Source organism: Macrosteles quadrilineatus, unplaced genomic scaffold, assembly GCF_028750875.1.
Source record: "Macrosteles quadrilineatus isolate MER2022 unplaced genomic scaffold, UCM_ALF_1.0 Scaffold_2__2_contigs__length_208266976, whole genome shotgun sequence".
Taxonomy (NCBI): domain Eukaryota; kingdom Metazoa; phylum Arthropoda; class Insecta; order Hemiptera; family Cicadellidae; genus Macrosteles; species Macrosteles quadrilineatus.
This window is the reverse complement of record NW_026542595.1, coordinates 151,581,848-151,598,453: the sequence shown is the minus strand read 5'-3', so window position 1 is coordinate 151,598,453 and position 16,606 is coordinate 151,581,848. Positions and strand designations below refer to the sequence as shown.

Sequence of the window (16,606 nt, the reverse complement as noted above, 5' to 3'; positions counted from 1 at the left end):
TTAATATCTTAACTCAATGTCGACTGCAAATATACCAGTGACTTTTGTATACTTAAGAATCCCATCTAAACTTTATCCATGAAGAACTCTCACGGAATGTGTTACATTCTAAATTTATATTTTCTCTTCTAGTTTCTCTTACGTTGGAAGTTTATTTGACTTAAAAGAGTATATTGTTTCCAATAAGTTTTACCTTCAGTTCGGCTTGGCTTAAGTCATCGTATTGCTAGACACCGTATTTGCTAGTCAGTGGCTCAATTAACCAGTAGCAACATTGTTATCTTGCGTATGGAATGGCTAGTTCTACCCATATTCAGATTGATACTTTTTATATTAGTCTCAAATACACTTTTCTGTACAAATTATTAATTGATAAAATGTTTCTCATATGTTTAACATTTTATTCAGTTAGTAAAGTAATTTTAAGTTAGCCGTTTGTTCTTATTAGTTTTGATATATTACAAAGGTGAATATTTCAATGGAATATTATGTTACTGAATAAGGACACATGATTGCATTGGTCGAAATACTACATTTTGAGGAAGTATGTTAGATCATTACAACAGTTCAAAATAAATGTATATATTATGGAGGTAAAGTATGCAAAGTTATACTTTTTTTATTTATATATTATCTTATAAATCCATACATACATTTATTTACCTATCATTCTTATTACAGTACCATAAATGTTACCCTAAGCAGTTACATAAAATATTAACTTCAAATTAACCCACTTATCATTTTCCCTGTATTTTCTTTTAGCTAATTCATGGACATTGGCATATTATTTTTAAGACACTAATTATATATTCTCAATTCTCTACACCATATTAAATTTCAATATTTTAATTGTTTGTTATCATCGCCCAAGCAAAGAATACACTGCACAGTTTTTATTTCATATTTTGATTATATCATTTATTTTTACACAAATATTAAACCTTATACATGTCCCAAGATTCGCAGTTATATTTCCAAATTTGAGACGTTGCAGCCGCTATCCCACGGGCCACATTGCGGTAGATAAGCCCCTTCGCATTAGGCTCAAACATCCCTTTGGGCCTTTATACGAATTTTTAAAAATGCCAACAAAAGGTGGCCGGAATCGTTTTGTAAAGGCACTTAATGTTTATGTTGGTTGCCTATATAATTTACGTTTTTTGCCGGAAGGGTCAGCAAACCAGTTTGACCCTAACCAATGTTTGGGTCCACCAATAAATCACAAAGGAAGGGGTGAGTTTTGGAGGGTGCTGAGCACATTATTGGCGGGTACTTCCTTGACCCGCGCTTCCTTCGTCCTTCCGGTGTTCTTATGGTTATGGTCATATTTCATAATTATTGGTTACAGTTATTTTGTTTCTGATATGAGTGTTGAATGCAATTAACATGTAATTACTGGGGTATACTAATTGTAATAATTTGTTATATCGGAACCTTGGTAAGATAAAAATGATTTTTAAGACATATCACTTATACTAATGTTTACAAAAACGTTAAAAATATGAAGGTATAAGTGTTATTGATTTCATATTTGAAATATTTTTTTACCGAAGAATTATGTTTTAAAATTATGAGTCCTACCTTTTTTAAATACAACTTTACCCACAATTTAATGATTTGTCAGTAGTTACTAACCATTTTTATTAATTTTAATACATGCGTGACAAGTTTAAGTTTGGTTTTTTTGCTTATTATATTTATAATTTAGTTACAATACTCCCTTTATAATGTAAATGAAGTATACATGCAATTACAGGATTAAGTATTAATTAGTCTTATTTGTATTCTCACGGCATCCTGGGGCTAAAAAAGTTATTTATAAAGCTGGGTTTTCCTAGACGCGGAGTCGGCCAGCGGAGAGCGGACAGCGGAGAGCGGAATTGAAATTAACATGGCATTCCGCTCCGCTGCTAGGAAAACAGTAACATTAAATTACCTAAGACAAGCTGAGTCCGCTCTCCGTTGTCCGCTCTCCGCTGACCGACTCCGCGTCTAGGAAAACCCAGCTTTAGATTGGTTGGGTAAATGTATGTGTTAAGATATAATTTTTTACTGCTTTAGGAACTATTTTTGAACAAAGAAAACTAACTGTTATGTAACAGTTGGTTTTCTTTCCTACGTGAGACCTAACTAGGATCCCGTATGAGTCTATTATAATTCCTGTAGTAACGTGATTTTTTAAATTTCTTTAAAGATTAAATAGTTTGGTGGTGTTGCCAGCCTTTTTAAGTCCCGTTTGTCCCATGAGGACCAATTTAAAAATATTTGGTATTATTAACACATATCTATATGGCTATTTATATGTGGTAGATATGCCAAAATTGCACTAATACAAATATAGCTTACGTATGCGCAAATAACTGGTCCATGGAATATGATTTGACCTCAAAGCATATTAACAGTCGGATGTTATTGGAAGAAACCTAGTTTCAAACGTCAGCTTAAAAAGTTCAAAAAAGATAATAATTTGAGTTTTTGTAGCATTGCATGGGTTACTTAAAGTCCTTTCAATGATATATAGATGTAATTACGAATTATTTATATTATACTATTAGCCTTATATTATACATCGACTTCATAAAGTAGCGAAAAACAAATACATTCATTTAGCTTTAATACATTAACTACAAATTCCTTTTTTTAACTAGTGCGTGCTCAAAAATATAGCTTTTAAAAATAAATCAAAATCACTTTATTCCTGAAAGACACAAATAAAAAATGCTTACAATATTTTACATGTAAAAACCAATTCCTAAAAAGTCTCCATGCCTGTGTTTGGGAATGTGCCGTTATCATCAGTCTACTGTGTGTACACTTTTGCTGGTGGTCATAATTAAAAGTAAAACCGTATGTTGGTAAAAGAAGACCATAACCATACTAATGACTAATGAGTTGCACGATAACCACACCAAAAAATCTAATATAAACTAAAATGTTTAAGTTGTACTAAACAAAAAATTCAAACTATAAATGATTCGGTTAAATCGTTTTTTCCACAAAAATTTAATTTAAAACCCTACTGAATTTACAAAAATATTTTGATTCCAACCCTTGCTTCAAGAGAAGTTTTACTGAGCCCATGACCCATAAAGGCCTGAGAACTTGGATTTTCGTAATGGCCAACCCGATCGTAAAGAAAGGGACGTTTCGGACTACCCTATTTTATTGCCCAGCTATAATTAAAGGCCCAAAACCCTAAAGGACAGTAAGCCTGGTGGACAAAAGCGTAAGACCCTCACCCGTTATATAGGTGTCCGTGCTAGTGGGCCGCCGTAGCGCATATGTCGGGACCACTTTATAACGCAACTTATGCATGAAAAACTTCATGAGAAAATCACTGGGTCTAGTCGTTACGATATTCTTTCGGATTAGTACGGATAGATCAATGACATAGCAAAGTCGCGGGTTTGATTCTCGATGTATTCTTAATTAAGTGGGTGCAACAATTAATATAAATTTAAAAATGGCTTTGTAAAGAATAAGTTACATTTTTTATGAACATTTTTTAGGAACATTTTTGTATTGTTTGCATAAGTAAAAGTGATGAGAATAAAGACATTTTGTGGATGTAGTAACACTGATTAGATTCGTTGTGATATACCTAGCATGGATAAGTATGTGCATGGCTTTAAATGAAGTAGTTTAGCCAAGAACCTTAATATGGTTTTTAAAATGTTGTTATCATTATGTATGTGCATTGAAAAAAGGTAAATTTACTTTTCATGTTATAGCAGTTTAGTTTGGAGTTTTCCGTACTTAAATTTAAACTTGCATTTACCACTTTTTTTTTTTACTGATTCCCCATGGTCACAATAGAATGTATTGTGGAATGTACGTATTTCGTTTGAGGAAAGTAAAATTTTTTAGTTTTTTCATAAAAATTTAGATATAATTAATTGCAACAAAATGTAAAGTTACAGATAGTCTGACTAATTTATGGACTTTATAGTTAAGTGTTATTAATTATTCAACTCAACATGTATATTGTAGTTAAGCCCAGTGAACGGAGGACGAGCCTTTTTACTTCTACGTAACGTTTCTAATTCGTTACATAATGAATTGGATCTACTCCTCTTTAGTCTCAATGATTCTTGAGACTGAGCAGAAAAAGCACTTCCTCGTTGAGGTTCGTTGGAGGCGGAGTTTTTGTGTTTAAACCATTGTAGTCCCAAGTATTTGGGACTTCCTCTATGTGTCTGTTAACGAAAACTGTTAGAAAAGAAAACATGTCCGTTTGAAGGCCGAATCGCCATAAAACTGTCATAATGCTATAATGTCATAATGTTATAATTGTATTATGACAACCTTAAATTATCGACAGATTTCTCGTCTATGGTTCAAAGTCAAAACTTAGTGTATTATGGATCAAACCGATAACCCCTTCTAAATAATTAATATAGTACCCTCTTTATATAAGATAGTGTTAAAAAAATTTTAGTAGATGAGGGAAAACAGACACTTTACATCATTTTATTTTTTACTGATAAGACATTAATGCAATCTGCATAGAATAAGGGAAGGGTTTAAAACAAACTTTTTTAACCCCTGTATGAGGAGGAAATATTTGGTATTTGTTTACGTCAATAGAATAAAACTATTGAACATTCCAGTAAAATGTATCTTTGAATAACTCTCCAAAAGACTGTCTTGCTTATGTTTACACATAATGAGAAGGTAAATAATTATACATTAAAAAAATATAAACAAACTGTAATGAAAACTTAAATAACGTTCAAATCAAAAATCAAGTAATTGAGACATGAAATTACGGAGTTAAAATAGGGAACAAATCCACTATCTTAACAACAATAAACGGTTTCCGCAATCTGACACATGCTTCCTCTCATTAGCTTGTCAACAACCCTCAAAAGCGGTATGAGTAACCTTAATTAATGGGGGAAATCACAACAGTTGCAATAGCTTCTAAACCATCGTTTTACAGCATTAAGGGCTGTACTATATTGTGTTCAGTTAAAAGAGAACATACTATAATTTAATCAAAATCATTTAAGCCTTATAAATGCAAAAGTCCTATATTTTCATTATTTTATTGGTTATTAACAACACTTGCTCTATGTACAATGTATATGGGGAGAAAGTAAAATGAGTCTTTTGCAAATAAGTGGAAATTTTGATTTATAATGTATATTTTCCCAGAAAAAACCCATAAAATAACGGGAAAATAGGATTTTAGAAAAAACCGGTTTTCATTTAACTTGGTATGTTATGTACCTTAAAATTTTGAATTTGTTTTTCACTTTTTTTGAAATTTTAATTTTTAATGGGGATTTTCCCATAAAACCCCATAAAATAACGAAAAAATTGAATTTTCTCAAAAACGGCACTAATGATTTTGATAAAAATTTATTATGTTATAGTCCTTTAAATTCTGAACAAAATACTGTAGTACAAATCCCATTTTGTGAAAATTACGGTTCAAAAGTTATTGTAAACTATCTTATTTTCCCATTAAAAACCATGAAACAACAAAAAAATTAGGATTTTTGGAGAAAAGGTTGTTTTTGATCAAAATGAATATGTTATTGTCCTTATAATTCTAAAATAAAAACATAGTACAGCACCCCATTGCTGTAACAATTATGGCTCAAAAGTCATATCATATTTACTCTCACCGCGTATCCATGATAAAGGTTGTTGACAAGCTTATGGGAGAAAGTATGTGTCAGAATGCTGATACCGTTTATTTAGGGCTTGTATACGATATTAAGACTCTACTCAGATTTTTTTGTTGCAGACTCAGCATATGATTATAAACTTTAAAAACAAAAAGCAATTATCAGTGACTATTCAAATAATCAGAGTACAGTAGAACCTCTATAACAAGACATTCATGGGAATTATTAAATAAGACTTGTTACCAAGGTTGACTTCTTATCGAGGTTTGCAATAACATGTGATTAGGGGTGTAAAATCAAGGGTATTTGAAAATGACACTTGTTATCAAGGCTGACTTGACGTCGAGGCTCTTGTTATCGAGGTCCCACTGTATTGTCATAGAGCAAGAACTAATCACAGCTATAATCCAATTTCCGGGCGAGGATGAGTTGTGGAAATGTTAGCAGCTCCACTGGCTGGGGGAGGGGAGGGGTGAGGTTAGGCTAAGTGAACCATGTAACTGTGGTCTCTGGGCCGTTTATATAAACCACATCTACAGACAACTAGGCACATACAACTGTGGTAGTGCAATGATCTCACACTTGACCAGGGTAAGTTCTCTTCTGGTTGTTTAAAACTATAATTTTTATCACAGCTTTGTAAAATCAAACTTTTACTTTCCGATGGATCTATTACCTTCGTTTTATACGGATCGTTTATGCTACTAGATTCTGTGTGTCAATGTTTAAGGGATAAAAATGAATATTTTAATAACACGTGTTTGAAATAAATCTTAATTGGTGTTGATCTAAATCATTGAAAACTCTGACTGATCACGGGTTTTGGCAGTTAATCATTTAAAGCAATAAACATGATTCATTTATTGACTAATTTTATTTAAATTTTCAAAAAGAATAATTAAACCATGCTATTATTCTTTCTTAAATGTTCTTTCTGTTAAATAAGTTATATTCACACTTAAACACTATGTTATTGCTAAAGCTATTCAAAAAATATTATTATTATTCTACGATCTGAAAGAATGTTTTGTAGTGTTCTTTGCATTTTTATGTTCAAATTAAATCAACAATGTGTTACTAATCACGACCAACTCACCTCAACAGGTTATTGACCATTAGTGCATTAGAGTTTATGGTCTGTTAGTGACACATTCTTGGGTATAATTATTAATTATGTACAAAATAAAAGCTACATTTTAATTTTAATTTCAGTACTATTATAGGCATTAAATGAATCTGATTAGTGTAATTTGATTCCATTTCTTACCTCTGATTCTAGATATTCGTCCTATTGGCGTTTGCAGCCTGGGCACATGGATCTCAAAAACAGTCCCCATCAGAACCTTTGCAAAGGAGGGTTCCGAAACAAATCCACACAAAAGGTAATAGGATAACAATTGCCAAGCATTTGGCTCTCATTCGAAGTACTTACCATCCATTCTTGCTATAGGGCTGCAACACCGGTTTTAATACAAGAAAAATACGTTCGTGATCCTTTTGTCCCTAGGTTAAAGGATGTGATAATTTATTTATGTGATATAAGGATGTGTGATAATTATGTTAAAGGGGTTTGTCCCTAGGCTAGTCTTCTTTTACAATCTTTATAATTATTTCTATAACATTTACTAGTCCAGATATAGAGTCAGTGTAAACACACACATTCTAAATTCTACTACTTCGAGCACCTAATATTTCCCTAATAACATAAGCCCTTTAAAACAATTTAAATAAAGCTTGGTTTTTTTCTTTACTATGACAGTATATTAACCAATTATACATCTTATTAAAACAAACGAATGTAAGAGGTATGTGAGCCAAGGCTTCAAACTGTTTCTTATCACCTTGTACAGTCAACAATATATTTATTAATATTTAATAATCACTTAGTATCTACTTTTATAACTTTCAAGCACTTTAAAATTTAAAAACAATACTGTATGATCCATTGATTTTTTATTACGTTAACTTCTTAAGAGGTTAAATTTTTTTGTTGATCCTGTACGATTATAGCTCCTCATTTTTTTAGTTGAAAGCTTAGTCTTTATTTTACAGCGTGTAAAAAATTTGTAGCCACTACGGAAGAAAGAGTTTTGAGATCTCTCAGCTTTTACGTTTACTTAAATTCATATCTTCATTCCAAGCTTTCAACATGATCTTGAGTCGATAAAAAAGACTATCTTTTAGTCCTTATTCAAAGTGACCTGAGTTCATAATTTTCCGCAGGACTATAGTTGTTTGGGCTTACTTATCATACCCCCCAAACATTGTGTAGATCTAATGGTTACTGGTCACAAAACACCCTATTTTATCAGTTTTGTTTATTCATTTCTGTTTTAATTCCAGCCGCCGTGGTAGAAACTGAAGAGGACCACAATCCCGCTGAGAGTCATTTTGGTGCGGAGGCTGCTCATCATGGACACGGCAAATACTTCATGTGAGGCTAAATACACCTAAACAGTTATGGCAATTGCATTGTTCATTACTATTACTAAAAGTGGATTTTTTTCGGTAGGCACTCAAATTTTACATAGAGTATTAATTGGAGCTAAATATCTAAAGGGCACTTTCGGTATAAGTGATGAACAATACATCTCTTCTTGATAAAAAAAAACCCAAACGCAACAATAATAGTCATGTAATTAAAACAAGTAAAATAAAAACCATTATATAGTATTTTCCAAACACCCCACAGATAGATAAGCTAAATTAAAAAATAAACGGTATCAGCATTCTGACATACTTTCTCCCATAAGTTTGTCAAAAACCTTTATCATGTGTAAGTGGTGAAAGTAAATAGCTGTATACGCAAATGAGATTTGTACAATTTTGTTCAGAACTAGCTGTGTACCCGTTCTACGCACGGGGATCTTATAATATTCAGTTGAAACCTTCTTATATAAAGAACAGCAGTTGGTTTGCATATTTTAAGATATGCTGGCCAAACTATTATACATAGCTTCATTTTATGTTGTTTTTTGTTGTTCCGGATCGGTATGACAATCAATAAAAGGTTAAATTACCTCTGTGTCTGCCGGTCGATCCTATAACGGTAGGCTTACTTTTATTTTTACTATCTGATCTCGTTTGCATGGCTCAATCACGTCCTGGTTGAAGTTCGTTCGCTACGCTCACTCACCTGTATGTTGGAGCTCGTTCGCTGCGCTCACTTTCCTTCAGGTTAGCTCGTTCGCTACGCTCACTTGCCTTCAGGTTAGCTCGTTCGCTACGCTCACTCGCCTCCAGGTTGCAAATTAGCTGTTGTCATAAATGTAAAAGAAATAATAGTGCTAGTGCTGCACCCTGTTGGTAATCCTTGTAACTTTAATGCTATTGAACATCACAGAACAGAACCAACTTGTTTAATTGAAACAGCTGTTAAGATTCAATAATTTCATTTCTCATAAGGTTAACATGGGCTTCCAGAAATTCCACGTCAAAAATCGACAAAAACTTGATTTTCAAGGGTTTACTGTTAAATATCTAACTGTCTCATATTCGATGAAATACGTCTAAAACCATCTCATATATGTATAGTATTTGGAAAATAAGTTTCAGGCGGGACAGTGCTATAGTTATTGAGGAGTAGTTGTAATAAAGTGCGTATTTTAGCGTTACCAAGAGAATGACAGATAGACAGACAGACAGACAGACAGACAGACAGACAGAAATTGAGATAAGGTTTGATTCGGTTTCTCTGACCTATGAAATGTAAAAATAACCAAAAAGTTCATTATTCTAAGCAATGTACAGACAAAACTCTAATTTTATTTATATAGATTTAAAGGATTATTACATGCTAAATTTTTATCAAAATCGTTCGGGCCATTTTTGGGAAAATCCGATTTTCCTGTTATTTTATGGGGGTTTTATGGTAAAATGACATAATTTACAATAACTTTTGAACCGTAATTTTTACAGAAATAGGATTTGTACCATTTTGTTTAGAATATAAAGGGCTATAACATACTAAATTTTTATCAAAATCGTTCGGGCCATTTTTGGGAAAATCATATTTTTTCGTTATTATATGGGGTTTTATGGGAAAATCCCCATTAAAAATGAACATTTCTAAAAAGTTTTAAAACTATCAAAACTGTAAGAACTATAACATACTATGTTAAATTAAAACCGGATTTTTTTCTTTATAAAACCCCGCAGCAGGTGGGGTTTCCGTACTTTAGACATAAATTAAAGAGTAGACTCCTCTTTAACTTTCTCTCATGAATAGAGTACCTCTTTACTCTTTACCTGTCTACTCTTTAATATAAGCTTAAGATCAGCACTTTGAGAACGACTAATTCCTCTGGAATCTGCTGTAATTGAAAATGGTTACTTTCTGTACGGAGTGATGCAAAGTTCACACGTGTTTGTATCACCACAAAGTGTTCATGTTGGCTTGCTGTTTGTCTGTGCAAGGGACACGATCATGATACAGTCAGGACCGAAGCAGCTAGAGTTTGGTCATGTGTGTGAAAATCCTCATGAGTGGGAGCAGAGATACGAGCGACAGGACCAGGACAAGAAGAGATACCAGGGGAAGGTGCGGCTCTAGCATGGAGCATGGAGCATGAATAATGGACTGAGCATGAAGCATGGATAAGGCAATGCAATGCTTCTGTGCTTCTCGTGATAGGGAACCGATATCTTACAATTGTGCCATTCCATTTTGCTACTTTCTTTATAATTCATTGTCTGAAACTTTGGTGCAGTGGAACTATGCTTACAATACGTTATGGAACAGTTACCATCTATAAGGCAACTTGGCTTAAAACATGTTTATGACAATTTGTCATGGGGATGCGCACAAAGTAAAATATAACATAAGAAACTTAAAAGGGTAAAAACTGTGAACTTCAGTACAGTATCTCCAAGATAGCTTCTCTATCTAGCTACGGTAGGTTTCAACTATTCATACCTGTGGATAGAAAATACTAGTGCATGGACTGCGTCATTTATGGGATGTATTACTACACAAATTATGGATATTATTTTGTTGTTTTGAACAGTCTAATTAATTCTTTCTCTAAAAGATTTAAAGAGCTGGCTGATGTGCTAATCTTCTTAGTCTATATCTATGCTCTAAACTTCCAGAACATAAAGTTACTTAAAACGCTTTTCATTCTCACCTAAAACAACTGACTCGTGAAACACTATTGATATGGGTTGATAGACATCCAAGTATTTACTATCATTTAATTCCTTTCAATTATTTTTGACAACAAAACTTGGTACTTTCCTGTTAAAGGGAACATTCATTATTATCGATGATTTATTTTCGATATATCGATCTTTTTGTTTTACTTCACGATTGGTATTCCTTCTGTTTTAATGTCGCATTTAAATTACAAATTAAGAACTAACCTTGTCTAGGCAAAAATAATACCCTATATATTGGATTAGGACATGAAACTATTCTAAACTAACCTAACATAACTAACCAAACTTGCTGTATAGGCTAAGTTACCGTTTAAAAATTCCATTTGATAACAGAAGAGAAAAGGCATACTGGGAATAGGCTATCAAACGGATTTTTGAAATGTTACAGCAAGTTTGGTTGGTTAAGTTAGTTTAGAACAGTTTCATTTCAATATAGGCTAATATTTTTTTTAATTGTTTGTTGATACTGAACAATATTTATTTACTTTATCCTATATCGTACTTGTCAGCTGATATGTTTCAATTTGTTACTATCAATATATCGGATGGAAAACAAAACTATCGATACATCAAAAATAAATCATCGATAATAATGAATGTTCCCTTTAACAGGAAAGTACCCAAAACTTAATTTTATAATTCGTAAACTAATTAGGGAAAACGATCTGCCAATGTCGTCTTAAATTCACACATAAAATTTCTTCCCTTTTCTGTTATATTAATACATACTACTTTTACGATGTTTTACAAGCAAAAGGTTACAAGTTAATAATAGGATTACAAATAATAAATACGCAAAAATAATTTTAAAGCTCCCAGTTCACTATTCAAGTCGTTAGGAAACATTTCTCGTAGGTTCAGTTACAGTACAACTTAAACGGCTAGCCCTTGAAACTGGGAAACAAAAATTAGACATCTAATGACAACACACTCAAACAACTCGGGATAATAACAATGATCTCTTGTCTTTCCCTCCTTGCATTTCGCTGCTGACCAGCTGTTGACCAACGGACGTTTACCATTTACCCTCCTTCATTTTCTACTTGCTCTTCCTCATGCTTGCCGCATGTGCATGTCTAGGTACCAGCATGTGCCTCATAAGGATCATTATGAGTTTGGCTACAGGAGGGGAAATGATCACCACTTCAAAGAGAGGTACGAGAAAGCTCATCCTCACCAAGGACATTTCAAGACTAAAGTAAGATTTATTTTGTTAAGATTGCTCTTATACTAGTTTTGTTTGGTAGTGATATGAATTTTTATGTTGAGGTTAGGCTATTAATTTTCACTGAATACACTGAGTGAACATTTTAGATGTTGCTTCTGCAAACATGAACACTTGAATGAATAATTTTTATGGTGAGGTAGCCTCTGGATCACTAAAAGATAATCTCTCCAAAAACTCGACATTGCCAAAAGATACACAAATGGAACTCATCGAACTCACTGAGATTGTCCTGAAACAAAATTATTTTGTTTTCGAAAACAAGTTTTACAAACAAAACGAAGGCATGGCAATGGGGTCCCCGTTATCGAGCATCTTAACAGAATTAATTTTAAACAAGATTGAAAATGATCATCTGTGGTCTGATCGTAACAAACACAGAGACAAAATCATGTTTTACTTCCGTTATGTAGATGATACGATAGTATTTTTTAGACAGGACAGGAGAGGGACATTACGTCATCCACTGGACTTGGACATGCAGTCATGACTCATCTTCCGGCGTCACCACACGTGTCCCCCGTGATTAATTACACTGGCCAGTTTTTTATAGAATTATATTCGTTTTCTGTGTTTTTCGTGTTCGTGTATGTGTTTTGTAACGACGAATCTAACCAAATTGGTTAGATGACCTATTGACGTTTTTGTTAACCTGAAGATGGACTTATTTTCAAGTCCGAAACTATAGTAGTGTAATACTGAAGTAGGATCACTTGATGAAGCCAGGTAACTTAAACCATTTAGAATTATTTTTAATATATAGAAAACCCTTCCGATCTGTTTGGTGGGGTTTTTGCAGTCAATAGCCTGAATGTTGGTTTTTAAATGTTCAAAATATTAATTTTTGTTTCAATTACAAACAGGCAAGATGGGGAGACAAGCACGGAGGCTATGGAGAACATTACTGGGACTACAACCACGGAGGACATCATGTGAGTAACAAGAAGTTTTCTCTTTTCTCGCAAAATGTTCTTGGAAATAGCAACTTATGTGAAAAATTATTGTATCAACACGTAACACAGATATGAAATTGATTAGAAAGATTAATGGATTAATTAAGATTGATTGACCAACAATAAAGGTGGACTATTCCATTACTATTTGATGTGAAAAGTGTATCACAAACAGAATGTCCAACTGCAGATCTGCAACCGTATTCTTCATCGAAAATTACAGTATCATAATGCTTGTTACATATTACCAACCATTGACTATTGAATATCTTAATAGTTTTTAATCATGTGTTTATTCAGTCAGGTAGAATCAAGTTACAACTGTAAAACTTTTTCTTTACAGGGTGATGAAGAAGCTTCAGAAGACGAAGGTGGCGATGTGAGTAAAAATTAGAGTAAATTCAAGGTTATTTATATAACTAAAACAGTCCTTGTTCAACCTCCGGCCTCCATTGCTTTACTCTATTTCACACTGACTGAACAGTATGTACTGTCTATAAGACATATTTTTCAAAAGGCAGTATCAAAGACATTAGTTGCCCTAAAAACATAAGAACCCGCGAATCAATCTTGAACCTTTTACCTTTTTGTGAAGATTTTAGTACGATACTAATTTCAACCATACCATAGTCAAAGAATTTAGCCAAAATACCATAAATAAAATTTGTAGTCACTGAAATAATAATATACTTCGACGTCTTAACCTGGACATGAAGTCTAGACATTCAGGCCTTGCTATCCGTTGCCGAGTCATATTCACTATTTAACGCATCCCAAGATCACGTAAAATACGTTTACATCACTTCACATTCAGTTTACCCTGTTACACAGTTAGTCACCTATGTTACGTGATGTCACGTCGTGTGTGGCACGTGTCACGTAATCCTTCACCGTTTCACAAACTATTACCACAACAATACAGGCGGTGACAAAAGCTGGCATTAAAAGTGAATTAAGGCGATAACATATGAGTCATATGGTATTTTACAGTGAAAGTAGGATCTAAAGTAGCCAAAGGTTTTGATGATTTGTTGTGATTTAAGTATTTGTCTGATTAATTTCATTTTAAATCAATGATAGAATTAACAATACACAGTGAGCTACGGTTGACAGGACCAAGAGAATGTACCTGACAATCTAATCATGAATGCATTAATGTTTGGTAATCTGTATGCATACCATGAGATATACTTTAAAATCTTATACAATTTTGCTCCTATGTGCATGTTAATCTTGTAAACGAATTACAATTCCATAGATTGTTAATTTCTTGATAGCAGTTGGGTTATCTGATGTTGGGTCATTGTGTTAACATCATATGCCAAGAGTATTTTAGTCAAGTTTAACATTCATTATAGATGCTTTCCTTAACAATTGTACAACCTCTTATAAAATGAAATTCGTTATTTTTTCAGGAAACCCATCCAGTCCCTGACTACCAGCAACTGAGGGACGGTCAAGATGAGAGGGTAAAGAGAGAGCATGAGGGGCGAAGACCTAGCGACTCCTCAGAAAACTTGGATTATTCTCAAGAGACCTTGAACTCCCCGAGAACCTCTGGGTCCACTATCAGTCCCTTGGACCATCAGGGGCTCAGCCTAGCATACGACGTGGAGAGTGGCACTGTAGTGGACGAGGCTACAGGCAGGAGGTTTATGTTGACTCCCATCAACTGATACTTCAGCATCAGTCATCAGTCAGAATCATCAGGGTTATTTGAATCATCATAATTAACAACTACCAATATACTATAACTGTTACTGGCGTTACTCAGTATTAAAACGGAATGCAAAAATGTCAGCAATGCAATTACATGACACTGTTAAATATCAACATACTAAAAAAATTAGACACTAAAATTAATACACAAAAAATCAAGGAAAAGAAAAAGCAGTGTTCCATTCTATCATCGTATATCGATGCCATGGGTCAGAATCACTGTAACTATTGGTATCAGCATACTAATAGTTAATTTCTTATTGGACATGTACGTGTACACAAAATACCATAATGTGATTTCTTATAATGAGTACATATCTGTTTGGAAATTAACTGCATGTGATGCAAAAAAAACGTGACGCTTGAAAATTTATATTTAGTTTAGGTATTAAGGATTTTGTTTCATACTACTACTGGTGGTTAAAGGGGAGATCCTGTTAAAGTTTGGAAAGGTAATAGATCTGTTATACGACTATTTACTACAGCATATTAAAACGGTGACAGCGATTTGTTACTTACTGTTATATGTATAGTCTTATACAAATGTGTATTTAATGATAGATATTATTGCTCCTTTTGTACATAAAAAAAAACTTGGAATATAACCAAATCTTGTTATTTTACCTTCCTTATTATGTAAAAACATCCATAGTGTGGAACCAGCAATTGTATATACACACATATATATAAGTGAAATATACATAAATATGTGACTTCAGAATATTTGGATAGTCATAATAAGAAAGTATAATCACAAATAAACTAATATCTTTCAGTAATATATTTCAATGTCAATAATAGTCCAATAATATATTACTTTTATATGATTATATGATCCAAGTCAGTGCCTTCACGTCACCAATGTCTATTTTATTCTTAACTTTGAAGTATAGCTTCGTATTTTGTAGACAACCCGGTTTAAATAGAAGCTTTCAAAATAATTTTAAATGTTATTTGTTTGAAACAATTAATGCTATTGAGAGTAATAATATTCGTGAGAGTCCAGTCATCTATTGTTGTACCTTTACAATTACCTTGTTTTTCCGTTTGCAAAAAAAAAATATGTTTACCCAAAACTAGACACTGTATAACATTATTATCAAATATATAAACTAAACAATTCATCAATGACAACCAATTCTAAGGCCCGTCTAGGAAAGGTCTGTGAGAATATCGGGTTGATTAGCATACAGAAGTGGTCAGTTCCGAGCAGAACAGGTACAGAGAATCGTTATTCTGGACTAGTTTGGTTAAATAGTGGAAGTTGTTACCGGAAGTGTTAGATTGTCAAGCTCGGTTAAGGTCAAGGGTCAAGGGAGATGAGGAGTCTCGAACTTCCTGTTGGACGAGTTAAAGGGTTGAAACAGAGAAAGTCTTGTTTGGGAACATGAGAAGAGCAGGGGTGAAATAAACGTGTGTTAAGTAGTGGATGAGAAATTAGGTTTGTAAGGTTTTTTGGTACTTTCCTGTTAAAGGGAACATTCATTATCATCGATGATTTTTTTCTCGATACATCGATATTAACAAATTGAAACATATCAGCTGACAACTACGATAAATATTGTTCAGTATATTATGAAACTGTTCTAAAAAAAATAACCTAACATAACTAACCAAACTTGCTGTAACATTTAAAAATTCCGTGTTCAACTTGCCTTTTCTATTATCAAACCCAAACGGAAGTTTTAAATGGTACAGCAAGTTTGGTTGGGTATGTTAGGTTAGCTTAGAAGAACAGTTTCATTTCTTAATCTATATAGACTATTTTAGCCTAAACAAGATCAGTTAGTTGTTGTTGTCAATTTGTAATAGATCTGATCGGAAACAAAAATATCGATATATCGAAAAAAATCATCGATAATAATGAATGTTCCCTTTAACAGGAAAGTACCGGTTTTTTAACCGAAGACTGG

General features: G+C 33.2%; 1 protein-coding gene across 1 annotated transcript; it reads left to right on the top strand.

The window, feature by feature from the left end:
• Positions 1–6,209: 6,209 nt before the first annotated feature.
• On the top strand, positions 6,210–14,776 carry LOC128985034 (uncharacterized). Its single transcript, XM_054404409.1, has 7 exons — positions 6,210–6,230; positions 6,919–7,021; positions 7,983–8,073; positions 10,056–10,179; positions 12,885–12,953; positions 13,318–13,353; positions 14,390–14,776. The coding sequence occupies exons 1-7, from the start codon at positions 6,210–6,212 to the stop codon at positions 14,648–14,650; spliced, it is 705 nt and encodes a 234-aa protein (XP_054260384.1). The 3' UTR covers positions 14,651–14,776.
• The last annotated feature ends 1,830 nt before the right edge of the window (positions 14,777–16,606 follow it).